Source organism: Scyliorhinus canicula, chromosome 10 (genome assembly GCF_902713615.1).
Source record: "Scyliorhinus canicula chromosome 10, sScyCan1.1, whole genome shotgun sequence".
Lineage (NCBI taxonomy): Eukaryota > Metazoa > Chordata > Chondrichthyes > Carcharhiniformes > Scyliorhinidae > Scyliorhinus > Scyliorhinus canicula.
The window spans coordinates 26,730,374-26,753,777 of record NC_052155.1 but is presented as its reverse complement, the minus strand read 5'-3'; the positions used below and the strand labels follow the sequence as shown (position 1 = coordinate 26,753,777).

The following is a 23,404-nucleotide window of genomic DNA, read 5'->3' as shown; positions in this document are numbered from 1 at the left end:
GCAGAAACGGCAGAGTCCCGCCAGCGCCGTTCCCCCTGGTCGCTGCCGGCAGGAACTCTGCGCGAAGGGTCTGGCGGCGGCCTGTGGGGCGGGGGAAAGCGCTCCTTCACCGGGGGGGGGGCTCCGATAAGGTCTGGCCCGCAATCGGGGCTCACCGATCGGCAGGCCGGCCTCTCCCCTCCCCGGGCCTACTTTGTTGCGCTTCCGGCCCCAGAACCCCCGCACCATGTTGCGCCGGGGCCGGAGCGGTCCGTGAGTCTACCGCGCATGTGTCGGTTGGCGCTTCGCCACTGCACATGCGCAGGTTGACGCTGGCCCCAGTCCACGCCAGGATGTAAGGCTGGAGCGGCATGAACTGCTCCAACGCCGTGCTGGCCCCCTGTGAGGGCCTGAATCTCTACTGCCCGCGTCCATTTTGCGCTGTCGTGAAACACGACGGCATTCACAACGGTGCAGACACTTAGTCCCGTGATCGGTGAATCGCGCCCTGTGATTTTTAGGATGAACTTCACCAAAAACAATTCTAACTTTTTCCAGATGTTCTTTAGAATACATATTCCAGGAAGAGGTGGGCAGCAGTCTCCTCACCACCTCAGGTGTGCATGAATGGTCATACAGGGAAAGTCTTTTTGCATTTATGTCTCGGTGCTTATATGTAAATTCTACCAATATGGTACTCTGCCTGCTAAATAACTTTGAAGGTCAGCTCAGGAACCAACCAACATGATCCGCTATCTCCTTTTTTGCACTAGAGCCTCAACGATTGTCCGATTGAATTGTGGTAAAATGTGTTTTTCTGAATCAACATTTCCACAAAGAACAGGTGGTAACGGTACAACTGAATAGAGCATTTGACGGCAATGCAGCCAGATCCATTTTTTCCAACAACAGGAACAGATGGAACCTCAATATATAGCAAAACTTGGTGTTTACTGAGGATCTTAGGATGAAGGTGGCATTATGGGCTAGATTCTCCGCTGTCAAGATTCCCTGTTACGCCGGCAGCATACCCACGTCTGGGGATTTCCCAATGGCGTGGGGGCTGCTCGGTAGCACAGTGGTTAGCACTGTGCTTCCCAGTACCAGGGTCCAGTTCGATTCCTGGCTTGGGTCACTGTTTGTGTGGAGTCTGCATGTTCTCCAGTGTCTGCGTGGGTTTCCTCCAGGTGTTCCAGTTTCCTCCCACAAGTCCCAAAAGATGTGCTGTTAGATAAGTTGGACATTCAGAATTCTCCCTCGTGTACCCGAACAGGTGCCAGAGTGAGGCGACTAGGGCTTTTCGTAGTAACTCATTGCAGTGTTAATGTAAGACTACTTGTGACAATATAGAGATTATTATTACAATGGGAAACCCCATTGGCCGGCTGGCAGGATGCAGAATCCTGCTGCCAGTGGGGGTGCGTCGTCGTGGAGAATCCCGCCCAGGTATTTTATTGCCCTTTTATCCAGAAACTTTTAACTCATATTCCTGGGCATGGTCTATTTTGATGTTCTTGCACATCACCTTTTGAACTTCAGACATGACTCAAGTGACTATCGCAGCACAGGAATGGACTATGAGCCAGACCTGCTTCACATAGAGCAGTAATCAGTTTACCAATGATGACCAAGTTGTTAACACTTTCAACCATATTTCTAACAGCTTCAAAAAACTGACCTAATGGTGAAGGCAACAGTTGGCTCAGCTGCAAAAGAACACAGCCGTGCTTTTGCTGCAGTTTACTCTGGATTTGAGTATCTCTACCACGTTGAAATAATCAACAATCTGCAGGATGACAGTAAATTGAAGCAGAAGAATCTCTGTACAGGAATGTCCTGACCTGCAAGTTCCCAATACCTAGGATCATTATCCATCTTATGCCAGAAGTTGAGTCAGATTTGATACAACACATGAACAAGACAGATTAGAGCCTTGCTGGATCCTCAATTTGATCAGAAAGGCGTCCAATTTCCACCCAGAAATTTAAATTGTGCTATTGAGTCTGTGCAGAGTAATTGAATCTAATTTCACATTCCCGCCTTTAATTCCATTTTGGAAAGCATAATGTATTCATGTGACATTGTATCAAAAGCCTTCTCCATGTCTACGATCACAAATGTGCGTAATCCAAACTTGCCATGTATTTGGATTTGGGTTATTGTTACGTGTACCGAGGTACAGTGAAAAGCATTGTTCTGCATACAGTCCTGCATGTTCTCCCCGTGTCTGCATGGGTTTCCTCCGGGTGCTCCGGTTTCCTCCCACAGTCCAAGGTGTGCAGGTTAGGTGGACTGGCCATGCTAAATTGCCCTTAGTGTCCAAAAAGGTTAGATGGGATTACTGGGTTACGGGGATAGGGTGGAGGTGGTGGATTTAAGTAGGGAGCTCTTTCCAAGGGCTGGTGCAGGCTTGATGGGCCAAATGCCCTCCTTCTGCACTGTAAATTCTATGATTCTAGGATTCACTCCAGACAGTTCGTTCCATACATGAAAAACATAGGACATACGATAAATACGCAAAGTAAATACATAGGCATCAGGTGAAGCATACGGACTGTTGTGCTACTCAGTAGAGAAGATGCTGGGGTTCAGTACACAAGAGGGTCATTCAGGAATCTGGTAAAAGCAGGAAGAAACTGCTTTCGAATCTGTTAACGCGTGCTCTCAGACTTCTGTATCTCCTGACCGTTGGAAGAGAGAATAACCCAGGTGGGAAGAGTCTTTGATTATGCTGCCCACTTTCCCAAGGGAGCAGGAGGTGTGGACAGAGTCAATGGATTGGCGGCGGGTTCACGTGATGGACTGGGTTGTGCTCAACAACTCTGTGTTTCTATAGTCTTGGGCCGAGCAATTGCCATACCAAGCTGTGATGCATGCTTTCTATGGTGCATCTGTAAAAACTGGTAAGAGTCAATGTGGACATGCCGAATTTCCTGAGGAAGTATAGGCACTGTTGTGCTTTCTTGGTCATAGTGTCGACATGGGTGGACCAGGACACATTGTTAGTGATGTGCACAAATTGAAGCTGTGGTTGAAGCTGTCAACCATCTCCACCTCAGCACCACTGATGCAGACAGGGATGTGTATGATACTTTGCTTCCTGAAGTCAATGACCAGCTCCTTATTTTTGTTGACATTAAAAGATAGATTGTGTCGGTACACCACGCTCTAGGTTCTCTATCTCCCTCCTGTACTCTGACTCATCGTTGTTTGAGATCCAACCCACTACGGGCGTGTCATCAGCAAAATTGTAGATAGAGTTGGAGCCAAAATTTACTACACAGTTGTGTGTGTATAGGGAGTATAGTCAGGAGCTAAGTACGTAGTCTTGCAGGGCCCGGTATTGAGGACTATCATGGAGGAGGTGTCGTTGTTTATCCTTACTGATCGTGGTCTATGGGCCAGGAAGTCGAGGATCCAGTTACAGAGAGAGGATTGGATTGGATTTCTTTATTGTCACGTGTCCGAGGTACAGTGAAAAGTATTGCTCTGCGAATTCCATACATGAAAAAAAATACAGAGGGCAAACATAAATACCCAATGTAAATACATAGACACAGGCATCGGGTGAAGCATTCAGGAGTGTAGTACTACTCAGTGGAGAAGATGTGTGAAGAGATCAGGTCAATCCATAAGTGAGTCATTCAGGAGTCAGGTAACAGCAGATAAGAAGCCATTTTTGAATCTTCAGCTACTTCAGCTGAATTCGGAATGCACCACAAAAGAGTGAATACAACTGAAAAATATGCAGCCACATTTGATATAAATGATCTGCTGGTTGTGATGTGCAAAGAAGAAAAATAAATGCTTTTCAAATATAAATAACATACCTGGAAACAAAACTGAGGCAATCCTTGAAGATCTATATTATTTGGAATGCTAAGTTCTTCAAGGTGTGGCTCTTTGTGACTCGTGTTTGCATTGCTTGAGGCAGACGTTGCACGCTTGAATTCCTTTTCTTTCTGAATGAGCGGTGCCATTGGGGTTTCTGGTAAATTTTGAACAACATAGCCAGACTGACTGGCCTCTTTGGTAACAAACGGAGGAACGTGAACTGAACGAATCTCTGGGTTAAAACAAGTAAATGATTGAGCACTATCTTTTATGGACTGCCTGAAAAAGAACAGACAAACCAAACTGTTTACAAGGCATTACTCAAAATATAACCGATAGTGTATTATAAAATTATGAATATTGTTAATATTAAATCAAGTTGCATTTCCTGAATATCTCCACAAAAAATTACTCATGGACTAAATATACATTATGAACCAAAGATGAATATAGACTTGAATTTTTTAATACGACTCAACTCATAAAAGGGTCTGCTGGTTCATAGAAGAAATAAATCACCAAACCTGACCCAAATTACTTGGGTACAGGACTAGAAAATCACTGTTTTAAATCCATAATTTTGCATCGTGTTAATGAATATCAAGCAAGTTCCCTCTCTCAAAAAGTGTACCACTGTGGATTGAGAGTAGGCAGGAACAAGTTGAGGATGGTGATATTTTAAGAGTTAATGTGAAATGGGAATTAAAGCACATGGCGGCTAATATTTTTAGTTTGAATGAGAGCACAGAAAGGTAAGTGATGCTATTCTGAATGCTGCTGCAAGTAGCAGAATGTAACTTCTGCAGGCAATGTCTCCAATTGAGCATAAGATCTGAGAATTTAAGTAACGTTGAACACAATCCAACAAATGAGGAGGAAGGGAAATTTCTTGAGCAAGAACTTCAGAAGGTTCATGGATTAATGAAAGCCAGGATGGATTTGTTCAGGGTAAATCATGTTTAATTAATTTGATCTGAGTTTTTCAATTAAGTAACAGAGGGGGTTGATGAGGAGAATTCAGTTGACATGGCGGACATTGACTTCCAAAGGCATGAGTGCCACAAAATAGATTTGTCAGCAAAAACAGAACTAAGAGACAGTGCTGGCATGCATCCAAGCTAGCTGAGTGACAAGAAATCAATATTAGTCATGAATAGTTGTTTTTTTTTTAAACTGGTGGGGTTCCCCAGGAAATTAGGACCACTGCTTTCATTGATCTATATTCATGACCTACACTTGGGTGTGCAGAGCACAATTTTGAAATTTGCATATTATGCAGAACTTGGAGGTCGAATGAACTGTGAGGAGGAAAGTGATAGACTTCAACAGGACAAGAGACAGATTTGTGGAATGGGTGGACATGCAGTAGATAAAATCTAAGACAGAGACGTGTGCAGTAATACATTTTGGTAGGAAAGGCAACATAAACTAAAGAATAAAATTCTAAAGGAGGTGCAGAAACAGAGGAACCTTTGGTGTATTTACATAATCATTGAAGCCGGCAGGTTGAAAAAGAAGTTAATAAGGAATACAGGATCCTGATTTTTATAAGTAGTAGCGTAATCAATATCACGGCGGTTATGATGAACCATTATTAAAAACTGGTTCAGCCTGAATTCCAGTACTGTGTCCAATTCACAGAGTGCACCTTAGGAAGAAGTTATCCAAGAGGGTGCAGAGAAGATTTTTTAAATGTTTTCAGACCAGAGACTTGAGTACGTGGATTGATTGACTAAATGGAGGCTGTTCTCCTGGAGGAGAAGGTTGGGAGATTTGGTAGATGTGTTCAAAATCATGAGCAGTCCTGGACTGAGTAGATAGGGAGTGTATCCATCAGCAGAACTGTTCCCATCAGCAAAGGGTCAAGAACCGGAAGACATCGATTTAATTTGATTGGCCAAAGATTTGACTGACAACATGAGGAAAAACTTTAAAAGAGTGATAAGAATTGGAATAGGCTGTATGGGAGTGTGTTGGAGACGAGGCAGATTCATTCATGGAATTCAAAAGTGAATTGGATAATAATAAAAAGAAAAACAATTACAGGGCTAGAGAGGGAATAGCTGAGTTGTTCTTATGGACAACCAGCATAGACACAATGCACCAAAATGTTTACAGGATAGGAGGCCATTCTATGATTCTGTATGGCAGGAAGAAATCAGTGTGCAGAAGTACTGGTGAATATCCACTGGTTAAAACATGAACATTCAGATCCAAATTACCTTTTCCAACAAATTTTAAACAGTGGCTTCCCATGACGAACTTGAGGACTCGGTGCAGAGCCATCAACTAAATTACAATGGCACCAAAAAGCAGAAGATGGTCCAAAGGGAAGAGTTTAGCAATTCAAATATGAAAGCAATTGTAACAGAAAATTAATCAGTTGGCAAGATAGACTCTATACTTTGCTGTTTGACTAGGGATAGGATGAGCATCATTTAAGAAACACTGGAAATCTTGAATGGGAAAGTAGAGGGGGCAGTTATTATAGCCTGTGGGAGAGCCAATTATATAGTAAAGGAAAAGGCTGAAGGCCTGCATAAGAAAGCAATTTAAGAATTTGGATGGCAGGTGTATGTAATCGTCAATTACTGCACCAAGAATGCTGAATAGGAATAGTTCTGGAATCCACATTATAGGAGGGATGTGTTAGCATTGGAAAGGGTGCAGGGGAGATTGTTACCTGGGCTGAAGAGTTTTAGCTTTGAAGAGAGTTGGATAGATTTGGATTGTTTTTCTTGGAGCAGAAGAGAATGAGGAGGGTGTATAAAATTATGAGGGGCATAAATGGAGTGGACAGGAAGAAACATTTCCCCTTGGTGGAGGGATCAATGGCCAGGGGACATAGATTTAAGGGAAGGGGCAGGAAATTTAGAGGGGATGTGAGGAAAAGCTTTTTACCCAGAGGGTGGTGGGAGTCTGGAACTCGCTGTCTGAAATGGTAGCAGGGGCAGAGATCCTCATAACATTTAAGAAGTATTTAGATGTGCACCTGTGATCCCAAGGCAAACAAGGCTATGGGCCATTAGAAAATTAGATTAGAATAGTTAATTGGTTGTTTTTGACCGACGCAGACGCGATGGGCCGAAGGGCCTTTTCTGTGCTGTGTAACTCTATAGGAAGCTCAAGCAACTGTCTGAAGGGTTGGTGTTAGAATGGTTAATGTTTTATACATCAGCTTTCAGGAAGAAGGTGATTAGTTTGCAAAATGGACTATAGATGAACAGGAGAGTTTTTTTATAAAATCACAAAATTGCAATTGAAGGAATACTGAAATATCAGAAGCGTCAAACCAAAAAATGAATTAAATAATGGTCCAATGAATGTTATGTTGGATGTTAGAATTCCATTTTATGAGGAGCATGGATTAACCCCAGTAATCGAGCCAACATGCCTTCTTTAACTAATAGTATTAGAAATAAATTAGCTGCTGATTTATCTCACTGGTTTATGAGAACTTCCAAAGCAGAAGATGGCCCAACACATTAACAGTCACACATATCTCACATTAACTCATTGCATGTGACATTCTTTCAGACCCTCTAGAGGATGGTAATTAAACCAAATATTGCTTTTAAAACAAGTGAAAAATCTACCGAGGTACGGTGAAATAAAGAGCCATGGAACCAACTGTGCTGCAGGTCTTGACCTTTCATCACAGCAATCATAAAGCCATTTCTGCTCATCATACAGGAAGGCGATAGCAAAGACCACTGTTGCTTCACAGCGCTAGGAGTCCCAGGTTCCGGTTCCCGGCTTGGGGTCATGATCTGTGTGGAGTCTAAACATTTTCCCTGTGTCTGCGAGGGTTTCCTCCAGGTGCTCCGGTTTTCTCCCACAAGTCCCAAAATATGTGCTGTTAGGTAATTTGGACATTCTGAATTCTCCCTCTGTGTACCCGAACAGGCGCTGGAATGTGGCGACTCGGGGCTTTTCACAGTAACTTCATTGCAGTGTTACTGTAAGCCCACTTGTGACAATAAAGATTACTATTATTATCCTCAAGAGCCCACATAAGAAGACAAATCACAAGGAAACTCATCCCAATACTACCCTGTGGTTATCTTCAACTGTCCAGTTTTGAAATAGCACTGGCATTGACTTGGAATAAGGTGCTCTTAATACTGCATTAATAAATGGCAGACACAGGAAACTGATTTTATTTTTGTTATAGAACACTTACCTGGCATATTTCCTTCAGCTTTTCATTAGATGCTCCCACAACTACACATATTTCCAATATTGCATTAGGTAGGACAGCAGTCATGATTGCCTTTTCTTCTTACATTCTTGAGCTGTAGATTTAAACAGGAGTGAAAGGTTTAACATTAAAAACATGTTTGCAGTGTATTAAATTTCAATCAACAACTTTAATGATTACACTAACAGCAGTGTGGGTGCCCCTACAGAACATGGACTGCAGCGATTCAAGAAAGCTGCTCACCACAACCTTCTCAAGGGCAATTAAGATGGGTAATCCATAGAATCTCTACAGTGCAGAATGAGGCAATTTGGCCCATCAAATCTGCACTGACCCTCCAAAGAGCACGCTACATCTGCCCACTCACCCACCCTATCCCTGTAACCTCGCACATTGATCATGTGCAATCCATCTAACCTGCACATCTTTGGACTCTGGGAGGAAACCAGAGCACCTGGAGGAAACCCATGCTGACACGGGGAGAACGTAAAAACTCCAGCTAGGCCTAGCCAGCTTTGCCCAAAAAACTGATGATCTAAAGAATGTATAAATCCTGTTCATAATGCAAACTCTATATAATAACCTTGTTCCTTTTCCTGACACATATTAATGACCCAGACCTTGGTTTATGGAGCACAATATCAAAGTTTGCTTCCAAGCTTCATACCATCTGCAATGTGGACAGTGCAGAACTTAAAGATATAGACAAGTTGGTGGAATGGACAGACAGGTGGAAGATGAGGTTCTGTGCCGAGAAAAGCAAAGTGATTATTTTGGTGGAAAGAATACAGACAATATAAAATAAAAGGTGCAACTCTAAAGGAGGTGCAGGAGCAGAGGGGTTTGGGCATAAATGTGCAAATGACACTGAAAGTGGCAGGAAAGGTTCAGAGAAGGTTAATAACGCATACAGTATCCTCGGCTTTATTAACAGGAGCATAAACTGCAAGAGCAAGGAGGTTATGTTGAACTTGTAATCGGCACTAGTTCAACTCAACTGGATACTTGTATCCAGTTCATAGAATCATATAATTTACAGTGCAGAAGGAGGCCATTCAGCCCATTAAGTCTGCACCAGCCCTTGGAAAGAGCACCTTACTTGAGCCCCACGCCTTCCCCTTTATCCCTGTAACCCAACCCAACCTTTTGTGGACACCAAGGTCAATCCAGAAAGGTCATCCACCTAACCTGCACATCTTTGGACCGTGGGAGGAAACCAGAGCACCCGGAGGAAACCCACGCACACACAGGGAGAACGTGCAGACTCCACACAGACAGTGACCCAAGCCGGAAATCGAACCTAGGACCCTGGAGCTGTGAAGAAACTGTGCTAACCACTATGTTACCATGCTGCCTGTTCTGGGCATTGCACTCTGATAAGGATGTGAAGGTACTTGGGGGGAGAAAAACATTATGGGAATGGTTCCAAGGATGAAGAACTTCAGTAATGGGTAAATTGGAGAAGGTGGGTCAGTTTTCCTTGAAGGTGACAAGTCAGAGAGGGGATTGTATAGAGGTATTCAAGATCATGAGGGTAGATGGGGGAAAACTGTTCTCACTCATGAAAGGATAAAGAACAAGAGGGCACATTTAAAATAATTTTTTTAAGCGACATGACATGAAAAATGTTTTCACACAGTGGTAAAGGTCTGCCTGAGAATGTACTGGAGGAACGCTCAGTCGAGGCATTCAAAAGAAAATCAGACGATTATCTGAAAAGTAAGAACGTTCAGGGCATAGGGAGACGGGGAACAGCAAATTGTTAAATGTTGCAAGCTGGTGCAGACACAATGGGCCAAATGGCCTCCTTTTGCATTGCAACAATTCTCTGACTGGTGCAGTAATTTTTGTTAGAGATTAAACAAAATGAAATGTACAGCTAAGCAAAATAACTACACAATCCATGCAGTCATGTGTTACATTATTATTTCAGAATATGCAGTACAATAATATTGCTGAAAAAGACGCTCACTATTGGTCAAATTAAGTTCCAAAGAACAAAGAACAGTACAACACAGGAACAGACCCTTCAGCCCTCCAAGCCTGCACCAATCATGCTACCCGTCTAACCTAAAACATTTTACACTTCCAGAGTCTGGAACCCTCTATTCCCATCGTATTAATGCATTTATCAAGAAGCCCCTGAAACGTCACTATCGTACCTGCTTCCATCACCTCCTCCGACGGCGACTTCCAAGCACCCACTACCCTCTGCTTAAAAAAACTTCACTCACACATTTCCTCTAAAACTTTTCCCCTCACACCTTAAACCCATGTCCCAGGGTATTTGACTCTTCCACCCTGGGAAAAAGCTTCTGACTATCCACTCTGTCCATGCCCCTCATAATTTTGTACACTTCTATCAGGTCGTCCCTCAACCTCCGTCGTTCCAGTTAGTTCATCCAACCTCTCCTCATAGCTAATAGTTTGCAAATAGTTTTTTTCCGATTACAAGGTGACATGCTCTTACAAGAAAATAACATGGTATTGTTGCAGCATGGCAGATGGATGGCCAGCTTCCCAAACCACAAAGGGAAACTTGAAACAACCTGTCACAATGGTTTGCAATTTGTATATTATGACGAGGTATCTGAAGTCAAGATAAGTAACCCTCAGACCATTGTGACGATTTTAAATATTAAATTTTAAGTTATTAAAATAAAGAAACAACAGTTAAAGTCACGAGAACACTTTTATACTTCTACCAACATTTCCGCAAGACGGTGACTTAAATAAACTCAGAGCTAAACCCCTGAAGGCACAGTCCTTTTATATTTCTAATCAATAAAACTTCCAGTATCGTTACCATGCAATTCCCTGATACCCTCGAGGAAATGTCACACAGGCTCTTCTCTGAGGGTGGCGGTCAAAAATATTTAAGTGTGTCATGAGTACAATGCAAATTGGGCAAAGAGGCTTGGGTAAGCAAATTACTGTGGATGCTGGAATCTGAAACGAAAGAGAAAATGTAACCCTCTGATGTAACCATGCATTCCGATGCTTCCTTGTTGCTCAAGTATTTGCATCACTGAATTGCCAATTCTGCATTTCCAGTTCCACGACTCACCCTCCCTAATCACTTCATTCTTTTCCTCTTGGCCTTTATGGCTCAGAGGAAGCTGCAAATAAAAGAGTCAGGGATTATTCTCTACCAGTGTGTGTGTCACAGTGAAGTTCAAAAACTTCAGCACAGAATAGTAATTGTATGGTTCTATAGCTACACCATGCAGTGTAATTACTTATCTAATTGACATTTCCACTTATGCTTCAACTGACCTTTTCAAAGTGCTTTCTTTTCAGTGTAGAGGAGAAAAGTGTGGTTGAACGGCAAACTGCATACCGAGCCGAAAGAGAAAATGCTGGAAAATCTCAGCAAGTCTGGGCATGGTGAGCAGAATATCAACAATTTATTAAAAGTAAGAGGAAATAATTCCAAAGGAATAGTACACCTTGCATTTTAAAAGCCTTCCATTAGCCATGATTTAGTTGGTAACACACTTACCTCAGACTCAGATGGTTACATACAAGTCCCACTAGAAAGACCGGAGCACAAAAATCTCAGCTGAAACTCCGGTACAGAACTGAGGGAGTACTAAACTTACTTTTGCCTTCTTTTGGATCAGGTGTTGGAACTCATTCACAGGAAGGCTTCAACAATTACATCCACCCACTTCCTCGTGCCCTGCTTCTAATGAGGACTAAATTCCATTCTTCCAGTTTCTCAGTGCCTGTTATTAGTAATTTCAAATTCTCTAGTAATAGTAGGACTATAATTTTGTAATTTGAATTAATGGGTGCGATTCAGCAACTGCTTTGCACCTGGCGCAGATTCGAGCGTTCCAGGTAAATAGCAGGAGGTGCAAAAATCGAGATTCGTGCCTGGCGCAATCCATTTTGCAATTGACAGGACTATTCCTGACGGCAAGTTCCCGATCTCACCCAAAAATGGCGAGAATATCATTAACCCTAATGTGCATTCATTCAATCTCATTAAAGAGTGTGAAGACGAATGGGAATTACCCAACTCCCCAGTGGGAGTCAAGCTTAATACTCCTTTTCAAAAACATGAAGCTGGCGCAATGGCTTCTGAGGGAAGTGAGGAGGTGAGTAGCCATTCCCACTCACCAGCATTCAGCTCAGGGCATCGGGAGCTACTGCCCAGTGCTCGGGCGGAGGGGGTACCTTTTTAAAAAACTATTTTTATTCTCCTCCTTTTTCACAATTTTCTCCCGCATTTACACCCAACAACAATCAAAAACCACAACAATATCTCAAATCCCATAACAGTAACAACGATCCCATCCTCCCACCATGCCCAGACATCAGCCCGCATGTTAACATAAACAAATGACAAAGAAAAAAAAGGAATCAGGGATTACCCATAGCCATCTTCAACATACACAGCCCCCCTCCCCCACCCAAACTAATGTTCGATGTTATCCAGTTCTTGAAAGTGCATAATAAATAGTGCCCATGACTTGTAGAACCCCTCCGAGCTTCCCCTCAGTTCAAACTTAACCTTCTCATGGGTCAAGTATTCCAACAGGTGTCCTCGCCACGCCAGGGCACAGGGTGGAGAGGCCGCTCTCCATCCCAACAGGATCCACCTTCGGGCGATCAACGAGGCGAAGGCTATGATATCTGCCTCCGCATCCGTTTCCAACCCTGGCTGATCCGACACCCCGAATATGGCCTCCCGGGGAACCGGGTCCAGCTTCACATGCACCACCTTGGAAATTACCCTAAACAGCACCTTCCAGTACTTCCCAATCTTTGGACAGGACCAAAACATATGAACATGGTTAGCGCCCCCCCCCCCCCCAAACACATCCTCTACCCCTTCAAAGAATCGGCTCATCCTTGCCCTCGTGAGGTGTGCGCTGTACACCACCTTCAGCTGTATCAGCCCCAACCTCGCACACGAGGTGGAGGCATTCACTCTCCGGAGCACCTCACACCAGACCCCCTCCTCTATAGCCTCTCCCAATTCTGGAGGGGGGGTACCTTTTAGGGAGGTTGAGCTTGGTCAGCAGGCTGAAACGTTGCAGGTCGAAGGTCGCCCCTGGGCCATGGGAGTGAGGAGTTTTACATCTGTGACTATATTGTGGTGACCCATAACAGGGGCAATCACAGCTGCAGTCGACCTGTCCTACCAAACCTTTCAGGATAGAGCCCTGCTGTGGCTTCTCTCCCGAAAGTCACAGTCCATTTCACTCCCTTCGACTGTGAGCAGCCTCTGGCTTCACAGCTTAAGGCTATTTCAAATGAGGTATTAGCCTCGTTAGTTGTGAGAGCACTTCACAGCTGCAGGTTGTGTTTGCTGCTCGCTCTTGCTGGTGGCTACAAGTGCCTGGAAGCTGCTGTTGCTGTTTCCATCCTTTTCTGGAGCTAGAAAGATAGGCAATTTTTTCTAAGATACCTGGTACCTGGAACACCAGGCTCAGGGGGGAGTACGAGTCTAGAAGACAATCCAGTTTGAAGCAAGGCGCTGTGGGATCTGTTGAGCGACACTAATCCATAAGTGCAGTTGACAAAATACTTTTGCATATTGCTGATTGTGGTGAGTGCGGCATGTAACTGGCACATTACCGCAGGTTAAACACGCTGGAAGTTAAGGATATTCGCCTGCACCATGCACGCCAGTGGAATATATGGATGCGAGGATTTGGTTCCGGTAAGATTGGGCCATGTGGAAGGGCCTACACAGTGGCAGCTCCTGGACAGAGAATGCCACTGATACATGGAACAAGTAACTCATTGATGGACAAATCATTTCTACAACATAACGCATTCTCAGGCTTATCCTCCGTTTCTGTTGAGGAACCTGTGAGGGGTGATAGTGTGGGGTTTCTTTGTGAAAATGAGCTGATATAGTTTTGTATTGGTACCAATATGGAATGGTGATGTTTCCTTGTTATTTAATGGTTCGTGTGATATGTGGAATGTTACATAGTTAATTTTCAAATCTTTGTTACTGTTGACCACTTAATAAACAAAATATTCTCAACTCACAAGTGCCTTCTCGAAGGCAACCATGCCAATTCCCATACCAGCCTCCCCGAACAGGTGCTGGAATGTGGCGACTAGGGGCTTTTCACAGTAACTTCATTTGAAGCCTACTTGTGACAATAAGCGATTTTCATTTCATTTCATTTTCAAATCTCAGAGGGTGATTCGCACGTCCAGCAAGCTTTAATGCCTTATAAGTGTGTCTGAACTCAAGGTCTGGAGGCTCCTGATGTGGCCAGGTGTGAGTGTTCAGAGCAAGGTTTGCCAGCACAACTGGCTCACTGGGTGGCACTCTGAGAGAAGGTGGGACAGTTATGTTAATGGTGGAGGAGGCTTGGAGGTTTGAGGGTCCCGGGATGGAAGCCCTAACCTTGTCAGTCTCTCTCCTTCTTGAATTCCTTGCAGATACAACAATGTTTCCTGGTGTTGATTCCACGGAGGCTGCCCTCACCGTGTTTGTATCAGCCGAGGTGGGCAGATGCTGTAGAAGGCTGCAAAGCTAACTCAGGCTGCACCCCATGTGCAGGGGGTCATCACACACCCTGAAGACCCAGCCACCCATCAGGCTGAGGGTCCCAGAAGGGGATGCCAGCTACGGCCCATGGTTATCCAGGCATCGTTGGTCATTCCATGAGCTGACAGACAGCATATGCTGCAGAAAACGGCATCTCAGCAGAGACACGGTGCAGCACCTGTGCCAAGTACTCCCGGACACAGCACCCTTTGGAGGTCACCTGCTCCCTGCATGGCAACTATATCCTGGGGCACTGGGAGATTCCAAATGTCTTCGAGGACTACCCCAGGATGACGAGTTGATTCGAGGGAACAAGGGATACCTACCGAGGTCATGGCTGATGATGCCGGTGAGGAGGTCTGACACCTAGGCGGGGATACAATGAGGCCCATGTTGCCACCTTTGCTGTTGTTGAGTGGTGCACCCCCTCCAACCCCCCAAAGAGGACTTCCACTTTGTGATAGTCTCTTGTGAACTCTATAATCTGGAACAGCAACGGGGCAACATGCTGGAGGAGCGGAGGATGCGGAAGGGCATGTGGCCTTGACTGAGGAGGATGAGGAGGCGATCCAGGAGGGGCTGGAGGACAAGCTGAAAAAGGAGACGGAGAAGACAGGTGCAGCAAGGGTCTGACATGCCAGGAGGACCAGGGAGGCTCTCATCATCTCTGGATGCCCGTAGGGAGAGGTTGTTTCCGTCAGCTCAACACCTCCACTGCCGCCCTCCCCTGCATCTCTTTCTCTCTCCTCCCCCTAATCCCCCCCCCCCCACCTCTGCAACCATCCTGTTCCCCTCCCCCCACCCCCTCAAGGGTCTGTGTAACATCACTCCACGGTAATAGGCCTGTGTTGATACTGTCAGCAGGTTACCACACAATGCAGGAGAGAGATGATAACTCGCTGTGAGAAAAGCTCTGGTGCTCCTCAGTTTTTGCTCAAGTCCGACTCCCGTCTTTCTGCTGACAGCGCGTTCACACCCATCCTCTAAAGGGGTTTGCATCAGGGGCTTTTGATCTTGGACCACTGTACTCAGGGCGCGGAAGTGGAAGACAACAAAGGGTGGGGATGCAGATAGATCCGTTGTGAAGATTAATGTGACAGAGGCTTCACATGACAGGCTCATGACCTGTTCTAGCGAAAACTAGCGATGGAAACAGACGCAAGGACGCTTTGTCTGCCTCATATGCCACTAGGAGGGAAGAGAAAAGATGATTCTTCTGCTCACCATGTGTTCTGCCCTATGATGTGGAGGACCAAACACAAAATGGCTGATTTTGTCGCAGAACAACTCTGTTTAATCTGCCAAGTGACAGCAAGTTTCCAGTTGCCTCACTTTTTATTTTGTCACATTAGTCTCGTGATGACCTATCAATCCTCTGTCTGCTACAGTGTTCCAACAAAACAATATAAGCTCGAGCAACTGCATCTCATCTTTTGATTCAGCACTTCACAGCTATCTGGACTCAATTAGTTCAGATCATAACCTCTGCCACGATATTGTTATCTTTGCAGGTTTTGGTTTTACTCTCATTTTTCTCTTTGCTTTCAAACTGCAGCTGTTCATCATTCTGCTATTCACACCCCCTCCTGACACGTCGTTATTTCTTTCCTTGTTTACCACCACAGGACTTCTCGAATACTTCCCGGGGCAAAAATTACTGGACAATCTCAGCAGATCTGACAGCATACGAACATAAAAACTAGGAGCAGGAGTAGGCCATCTGGCCCCTCGAGCCTGCTCCGCCATTCAATGAGATCATTACTGACCTTTTGTGGACTCAGCTCCACTTTCTGGCCTGAACATCACAACCCTTAATCCCTTTATTCTTCAAAAAACTATCTATCTTTATCTTAAAAACATTTAATGAAAAAGACTCAACTGCTTCACTGGGCAAGGAATTCCATAGATTCACAACCCTTTGGGTGAAGAAGTTCCTCCTAAACTCAGTCCTAAATCTACTTCCCCTTATTTTGAGGCTATGCCCCCTAGTTCTGCTTCACCTGCCAGTGAAAACAACCTGCCCACATCTATCCTATCTATTCCCTTCATAATTTTATATGTTTCTATATGATCCCTCACATCCTTCTAAATTCCAACGAGTACAGTCCCAGTCTACTCAACCTCTCCTCGTAATCCAACCCCTTTAGCTCTGGGATTAACCTCGTGAATCTCCTCTGCACACCTTCCAGCGCCAGTACGTCCGTTCTCAGGTAAAGAGACCAAAGCTGAACACAATACTCCAGGTGTGGCCTCACTAACACCGTATACAATTGCAGCATAACCTCCCTAGTATTAAACTCCATCCCTCTAGCAATGAAGGGCAAAACTCCATTTGCCTTCTTAATCACCTGTAAACCAACTTTTTGTGACTCATGCACTAGCACATCCAGGTCTCTGCACAGCAGCATGTTTAATATTTTATCATTTAAATAATAATCCCTTTTGCGGTTATTCCTACCAAAATGGATAACCTCACATTTGTCAACATTGTATTCCATCCGCCAGACCCTAGCCCATTCACTTAACCTAGCCAAACCCCTCTGCACTATTTTGCTTTACCACTCATCTTAGTGTCGTCTGCAAACTTGGACACATTGTACTTGGTCCCCAACTCCAAATCACCAATGTAAATTGTGAAGAATTGTGGGCCCAAAACTGATCCCTGAGGGACACCACTCGCTACTGATTGCCAACCAGAGAAACACCCATTAATCCCCACTCTTTGTTTTCTATTAATTAACCAATCCTCTATCAATGCTACTACTTTACCCTTAATGCCATGCATCTTTATCTTATGCAGCAACCTTTTGTGTGGCACCTTGTCAAAAGCTTTCTGGAAATCCAGACATACCACATCCATTGGCTCCCCGTTATCTACCACACTGGTAATATCCTCAAAAAATTCCACTAAATTAGTTAGGCATGACCTGCCCTTTATGAACCCATGCTGCGTCTGCCCAATGGAACAATTTCCATCCAGATGCCTCGCAATTTCTTCCTTGATGAGATTCCAGCATCTTCCCTACTACCAAAGTTAAGCTAACTGGCCAATAATTACCCGTTTTCTGCCTATCTCCTTTTTTAAACACTGGTGTCACGTTTGCTAATTTCCAATCCACCCCAGAGTCTAGTGAATTTTGGTAAATTATCACTAGTGCAGTGTTCTTCAAACTTTTTTTCCGGGGACCCATTTTTACCAACCAGCCAACCTTCGGGACCCAACCCAGCCGACCTTCGCGACCTATGCCAGCCGACCTTCGCGACCCATGCCGGCCGATCTTCGCGACCCACCATTTTCTCTTACCTTGTTTACTGCTGACAAAAATGGAGGAAATGATTTTGGGTCTCTTTGGCCCTCGTACATGCTCCTCCGATGAAACCTGTTGGATGAAGGTGAAGCCTTCTGGTGTCGGAAAGTATGGAGTCTCCATCTGTCCAAAGTTCTGGATTTTTTTCCTGTAAAATTTTATCAAATAACACCCCCCCGCCCCGTAGCCACCTGGGTTGGCCACTTTCTCACACAAAATGGAAGAACGCAAAGATTGCAGGGTAAAATGGACATTGGCAAAGCAACCAGCAGTCTGCAGAATCCCCTGTATTCTAGCTGCCACAGAAACCCGACAGAATTTTAACTAACAAGCTGCGCATATTAATGAAGCGATTTACGGTGATTCCCAGGCACAATGGACACAACAGTTAAACATTCTATGGAAGGCCAGACATTCCGGCGCCAGTAGAGTCTAAGACAAAGGACACCAATAAGGTGTAACGAACCGCCCGGTGATCGAGGGACAGCCCCGTTATTGGGGAAATTCAAATCAATTGATTGGGAAGAGACCCAATCGATTGCAGGTTTATAGAGGGTCCGCCCTGAAGAATACGAAGCCCCTGGGACCTATAAAAGTCAGGTCCCAGAACTGATTCGCTCTCTTAGCCAGCCCTCCCAGCAGAACATCTTAGCAGCTCTCGAAGAACCTTGAGAAGGAGAGGCCTGGCCAACAGCAGTCGCCATCAAGTAAGTGTCATACAACGCACGCTATGAGAGTAGACACTCCTGACCCCTTTAGTCCACACCGACTGGAAGCCTGTGGATCCAGGACAAAGCAAGAGGCCATTGTTCCCTGATCCGGCAGTTCCCTTATTCCGGATAAGTATTGACCTGTTAGTGGTAGGATTAGCCTAGTCTTGTATTTTTATATGTATAATTAGTAGATAACTGTATTATAATAAACTTGTCTTGTTTGAACTTACTAACTGGTGTATTGAGTTATTGGTCTGAACTTGAACTTGAAACTTGTGGCAGTATCTTAATGATACCTGGCGACTCTAGAGCTAAGGAACGAAACAGAGCCAAATCGAGTGTAAAACACACTCACCCAGAACGAGCAACACTCCGAACTTGTAAAAAAAAAAAAAAAAAAATTTTTTTAAATGAGTAAAATTAATTTTAAAAATGGATAAAACCCCCCCGAACTTGTAAAAAAAATAAAATGAATAAAGTAAATGAAAAAAATGAATAAAACCCCCCGGAACTTGTAAAAAAAATAAAATGAATAAAATAAATTTAAAAAGTAAATAAAATGCCCCCAAACTTGTAAAAAAAAGAATAAAAAATAAATGAAAAATATAAACCCCCCCCCGAACTTGTAAATAAACTCCCCCCCCGAACTTGTAAAAAAAAATAAAAGGTAAAATGAGGTTTCATTACGCCCCCGACTTTGAAGAACACTGCACTAGTGCATTTGCAATTTCCCTAGCCATCTCTTTTAGCACTCTGGGATGCATTCCATCAGGGCCAGGAGAGTTGTTTACCTTATCACTACCTCCTTAACAATCTTCTCAAGGTCCTCACCTGTCATAACCTCATTTCCATCAGTCACTGGCGTGTTATTTGTGTCTTCCACTGTGAAGAACAACCCAAAAAACCTGTTCAGTTCCCCAGACGCTCAGTTCCTCAGACACTTCCTCATCTCCCATTATTAAATCTCCCTTCTCATCCTCTAAAGCAGGGCTTCTCAAACTATCTGATGTGGCGTACCGGCAGTTTTTTTTTTCAATGTGCCAGGGACCGGTGAGCGAAACAAGCCAATCCAGCTGGGGGTTCGGGGGTGGGGATATGAACCCCAGAAAATTTTTTGAGATATATCTTATTAATGGATATATTTGCAATAATATAATATAATGTAATATAATTCCCCCCCCCCCCCCCCCCCCAAGCACGGCCCAAGGACGCAATCCCCCCCCAGCACGGCCCGAGGACACAATCCCCCCCCCCCCCAGCACGGCCCGAGGACGCAACCCACCCACCCCCAGCACGGCCCGAGGACGCAACCCCCCCCCCCCAGCCCAAGGACTCAACCCCCCCCCCAGCACGGCCCAAGGACGCAGCGCCCTCTCCGCTCAGCACGAGGACAGAACCTTGGAACGCCCCAGCCACGGCTCAGCACTCACCTTTGCGCAAGTGTGAAAGTGTTTCTTTTCTCGGAGTACTCCACGTACCGGCAGACGACGGCTCGCGTACTGGCACCGGTACGCGTACCACACTTTGAGAAGCACTGCTCTAAAGGACTAAAATTTACCTTTGCCACTCTTTTTTGTTTTATATATTTGTAGAAACATTTACTATCTGTTTTTATATTCTGAGCAAGTTTACTCTCATAATCTATCTTACTCGTCTTTATAGGTTTTTTAGTAGCTTTCTGTTGCCCCCTAAAGATTTCCCAGTCCTCTAGTCTCCCATTAATCTTTGCCACTTTGTATGCTTTTTCCTTCAATTTGATACTCTCCCTTATTTCCTTAGATGTCCATGGTCGATTTTCCCTCTTTCTAACGTCCTTCCTCTTTGTTGGTATAAACCTTTGCTGAGCACTGTGAAAAATTGCTTGGAAGGTTCTCCATCTGTGGAGAGAGAATGGAACTAACGTTTCGAGTCTGGATGACTCTTTGTCAAATAGTCATACTACTGTAAATGCTTGTCACATCTCAGGCAGGCCACAGTGGATCAACTTGCAAGGCAACGATTTTGACAGTCCATCCATACAGGTTTGTGCTGATCTTACCCCAATATTTAGCAAAGTCTGGCTATGCTGGCAAAGTCATTCATGTAATTTTGCATTAACTATCTCAACAGCAAAGTAGCACATACAATTTGTGTACGCAACTCCTTACTCTTGCACTGAAAGCAGTTTGAACATATAATAGGCTATTTAAAACATCACACAAATAGCCTTTGTTCGCCACTTCTTCTACTCAATGAGTTATTAGAATTTGAAATGCATTAACAGAAGGTTACAGTGGTGGCAGGTTCAATCGTGGCTTTCAAAGGGAAATGGGATAAAAACCTGGAGAAAAAATTTGCAGAACAGAGAAACTGCAGCAGAATGGACTAGTTGAGGTCCTCTTGTCGGGAGCCACCGTGTGCACAAGGGTATGAACGGACTCTTAGTAAGTATTCTATGATGCTTTGAAAATATTCTAATATTGGCATCACGAATATCTCAAGAATTCGAACCCCAAATTCAGGAAAAAGCTGGTAATAAAAGCTGTTTGACACTTGTAGATTTATTGCAAGAAAATAAGATTCACATTAACTGCTTTCCAGGAATTTTTTCTTCAAATACAAAAGCCAGCTAAAAGATACTCAGAAGAATTTGGTCTCAGAGAAGGGTGAAAAAGCATAATGAATGAAAAGTATGAACAGCAAATGGAGCATAATTCTATGTGCTGTCATTACAATGAGAAAAAAAATACAGGTACACTAATTTAGGATTAATAGACCACCGATTCATGCATGAGGACACCCAGATCACACTGCACTGAAACACTTTGCAGTTTCTCATCATGGGATACCGGTGATAAATATTCGGAGACAGCATGCAAGTGTCTTTGCATTGATTGAATATTATTTTTTTTAAATATAAATTTAGAGTACCCAATCATTTTTCCAATTAAGGGGCAATTTAGCGTGGCCAATCCACCTAGCTTGCACGTTTTTGGGTTGTGGGGGCGAAACCCACGCAGACACGGGGAGAATGTGCAAACTCCACACGGACAGATTGAATATTATAATTAAATTGGGATGCACTTGTTGTAATTGATGAGTTGTTCTCGTATACTTTGCATGATATAAACCTACTCAATAGACATGATTGGACTAGGATAACTAACAACATAAGACTGACTGGTCTGTAATTCCCAGGAATTTCCCTACTCCCTTTCTTGAATGGGGAACATTCGTTTCCGTCCAATCATCTGGTGCTACTCCAGTGGAGAGTGAGGACGCAAAGATAATCGCCAACGGCGCAGCAATCTCCTCCCTCGCTTCCTGTAGTAACCTTGGGTATATCCAGTCAGCCCAGGGGACTTAACTATCCTGATGTTTTTCAAACCTTCAAAGCTGCAGCTGCAAGTAGAGCCTGATTAAACTTTAAAGCTGGTTTAAAACTCACCTACTAACCCAAACAGCAACTGTTAAGTTCATTTACTAAATAAAAGAAAGACTAGACTTTAGATAAAGAGTAATGAATTCATGGTGACTGAATTAGAAAAGTTCTACTTTTTATTTTGACCTTTTTTTGTCTCTTCCTTTCACATCATAGAAGGGGCTATTTGGTCTATTGTGTCTGTAAGCCCCAGGGAATCTCTCCCCACCGTTTCAGGTCATGCATAACCACTGGCTGAGTCAATAAGTTTTCATGTCGCTTTAGATTTAAGGTGATTTTGGGCAGCACGGTAGCACAAGCGGATAGAACTGTGGCTTCACAGCACAGGGTCCCAGGTTCGATTCCCTGCTGGGTCGCTGCCTGTGCGGAATCTGCACGTTCTCCCCGTGTCTGCGTCCCTTCTAATACCCCATCCTTTCTGATACCCCACTCGCAGTCACGTATCTCCAACCTGGGTCCATTTCCTTTGTGCTCACAAATTCCGTTTTCTTACTCATCAAAATTTCCACTCCCCATGACTTTGAATCAAACCCGGAGTGGAAAACCTGACCCACCCACCCCTTCCTTAACCTAACCTGGTCCTTCACGCGGAGGTGCGTCTCCTGCAGAAGGACCACCTGTGCTTTCAAGTTCCCAAGGTGCGCAAAGATCCGAGACCTTTTGACCGGTCTATTGAGCCCTTGCACGTTCCACGTAATCAGCCTTAACAGGGGCTTACCCCTCCATTCCCCTCTACCATCCGCCATCCTCCCCTTTTGGCTCTACCCCAGTTAATTGCCCCCATACCCGGCCCATTCATGATGGCCCCTTTCTCCGCCCCGACCGTGTTTCTTCCCCAACCTCGCCTTGTCGCATCACCCTCCTTTCCCCTTGTTCCCGTCTCAATCACAGTTGCGCTCTTCCCTGGCCCACTGGAGAATCTTCTCTTTCTCCACAAACGTATGGAGCCTCAGGATCACCACCTGCGGTGGCTCTCCCGCTCTAGGCTTCTGCATCAGAGACCTCTGCGTTCTTTCCATTTCAGAGGCCTTAACCAACACCACTCCACCACCAGCCTCGCCAGCAATCTCAAAGTACCTTGTGGCACTCGCATCTTACACTCCTTCAGGCAGGCCCACAATGCACAGATTCTGCCCTCTCGATCTATTTTCCTAAGACCTCCACCTCCAATGCCACGATTGCTGTGGTCCAACATCACCCTCTCAATCTCTCGGATCTGCGAACCCTGCGCCTACAAACATTTTCCTGCCCTCCATCGAGCCCTTCAGAGGTACCACAGCTCCTTTGGTGGCCTTTGAGCGATCCCCGTGCATCTCCTTCCTCTGCTGGCGGAACTCTTTCTCGATGAAGACCTTCAGCTATTCCATCTGGGGCTTTGCTACTTGCACCTACCCTTCTCCGCCATCCTCCCACTAGCTGCTGCGC

The 23,404-nt window shown here is 44.6% G+C and overlaps 1 protein-coding gene across 1 annotated transcript in view; it reads right to left on the bottom strand.

The window, feature by feature from the left end:
- Positions 1 to 17,873, bottom strand: part of LOC119972288 (DENN domain-containing protein 3-like) — a 160,360-nt gene extending 142,487 nt beyond the window's left edge. Inside the window, 3 exon segments of the mRNA XM_038808751.1 lie at positions 3,812 to 4,092; positions 7,997 to 8,108; positions 17,842 to 17,873. Coding sequence (XP_038664679.1) covers positions 3,812 to 3,959 — 148 coding nt within the window. The 5' untranslated portion in view covers positions 3,960 to 4,092; positions 7,997 to 8,108; positions 17,842 to 17,873.
- Positions 17,874 to 23,404: the final 5,531 nt, after the last annotated feature.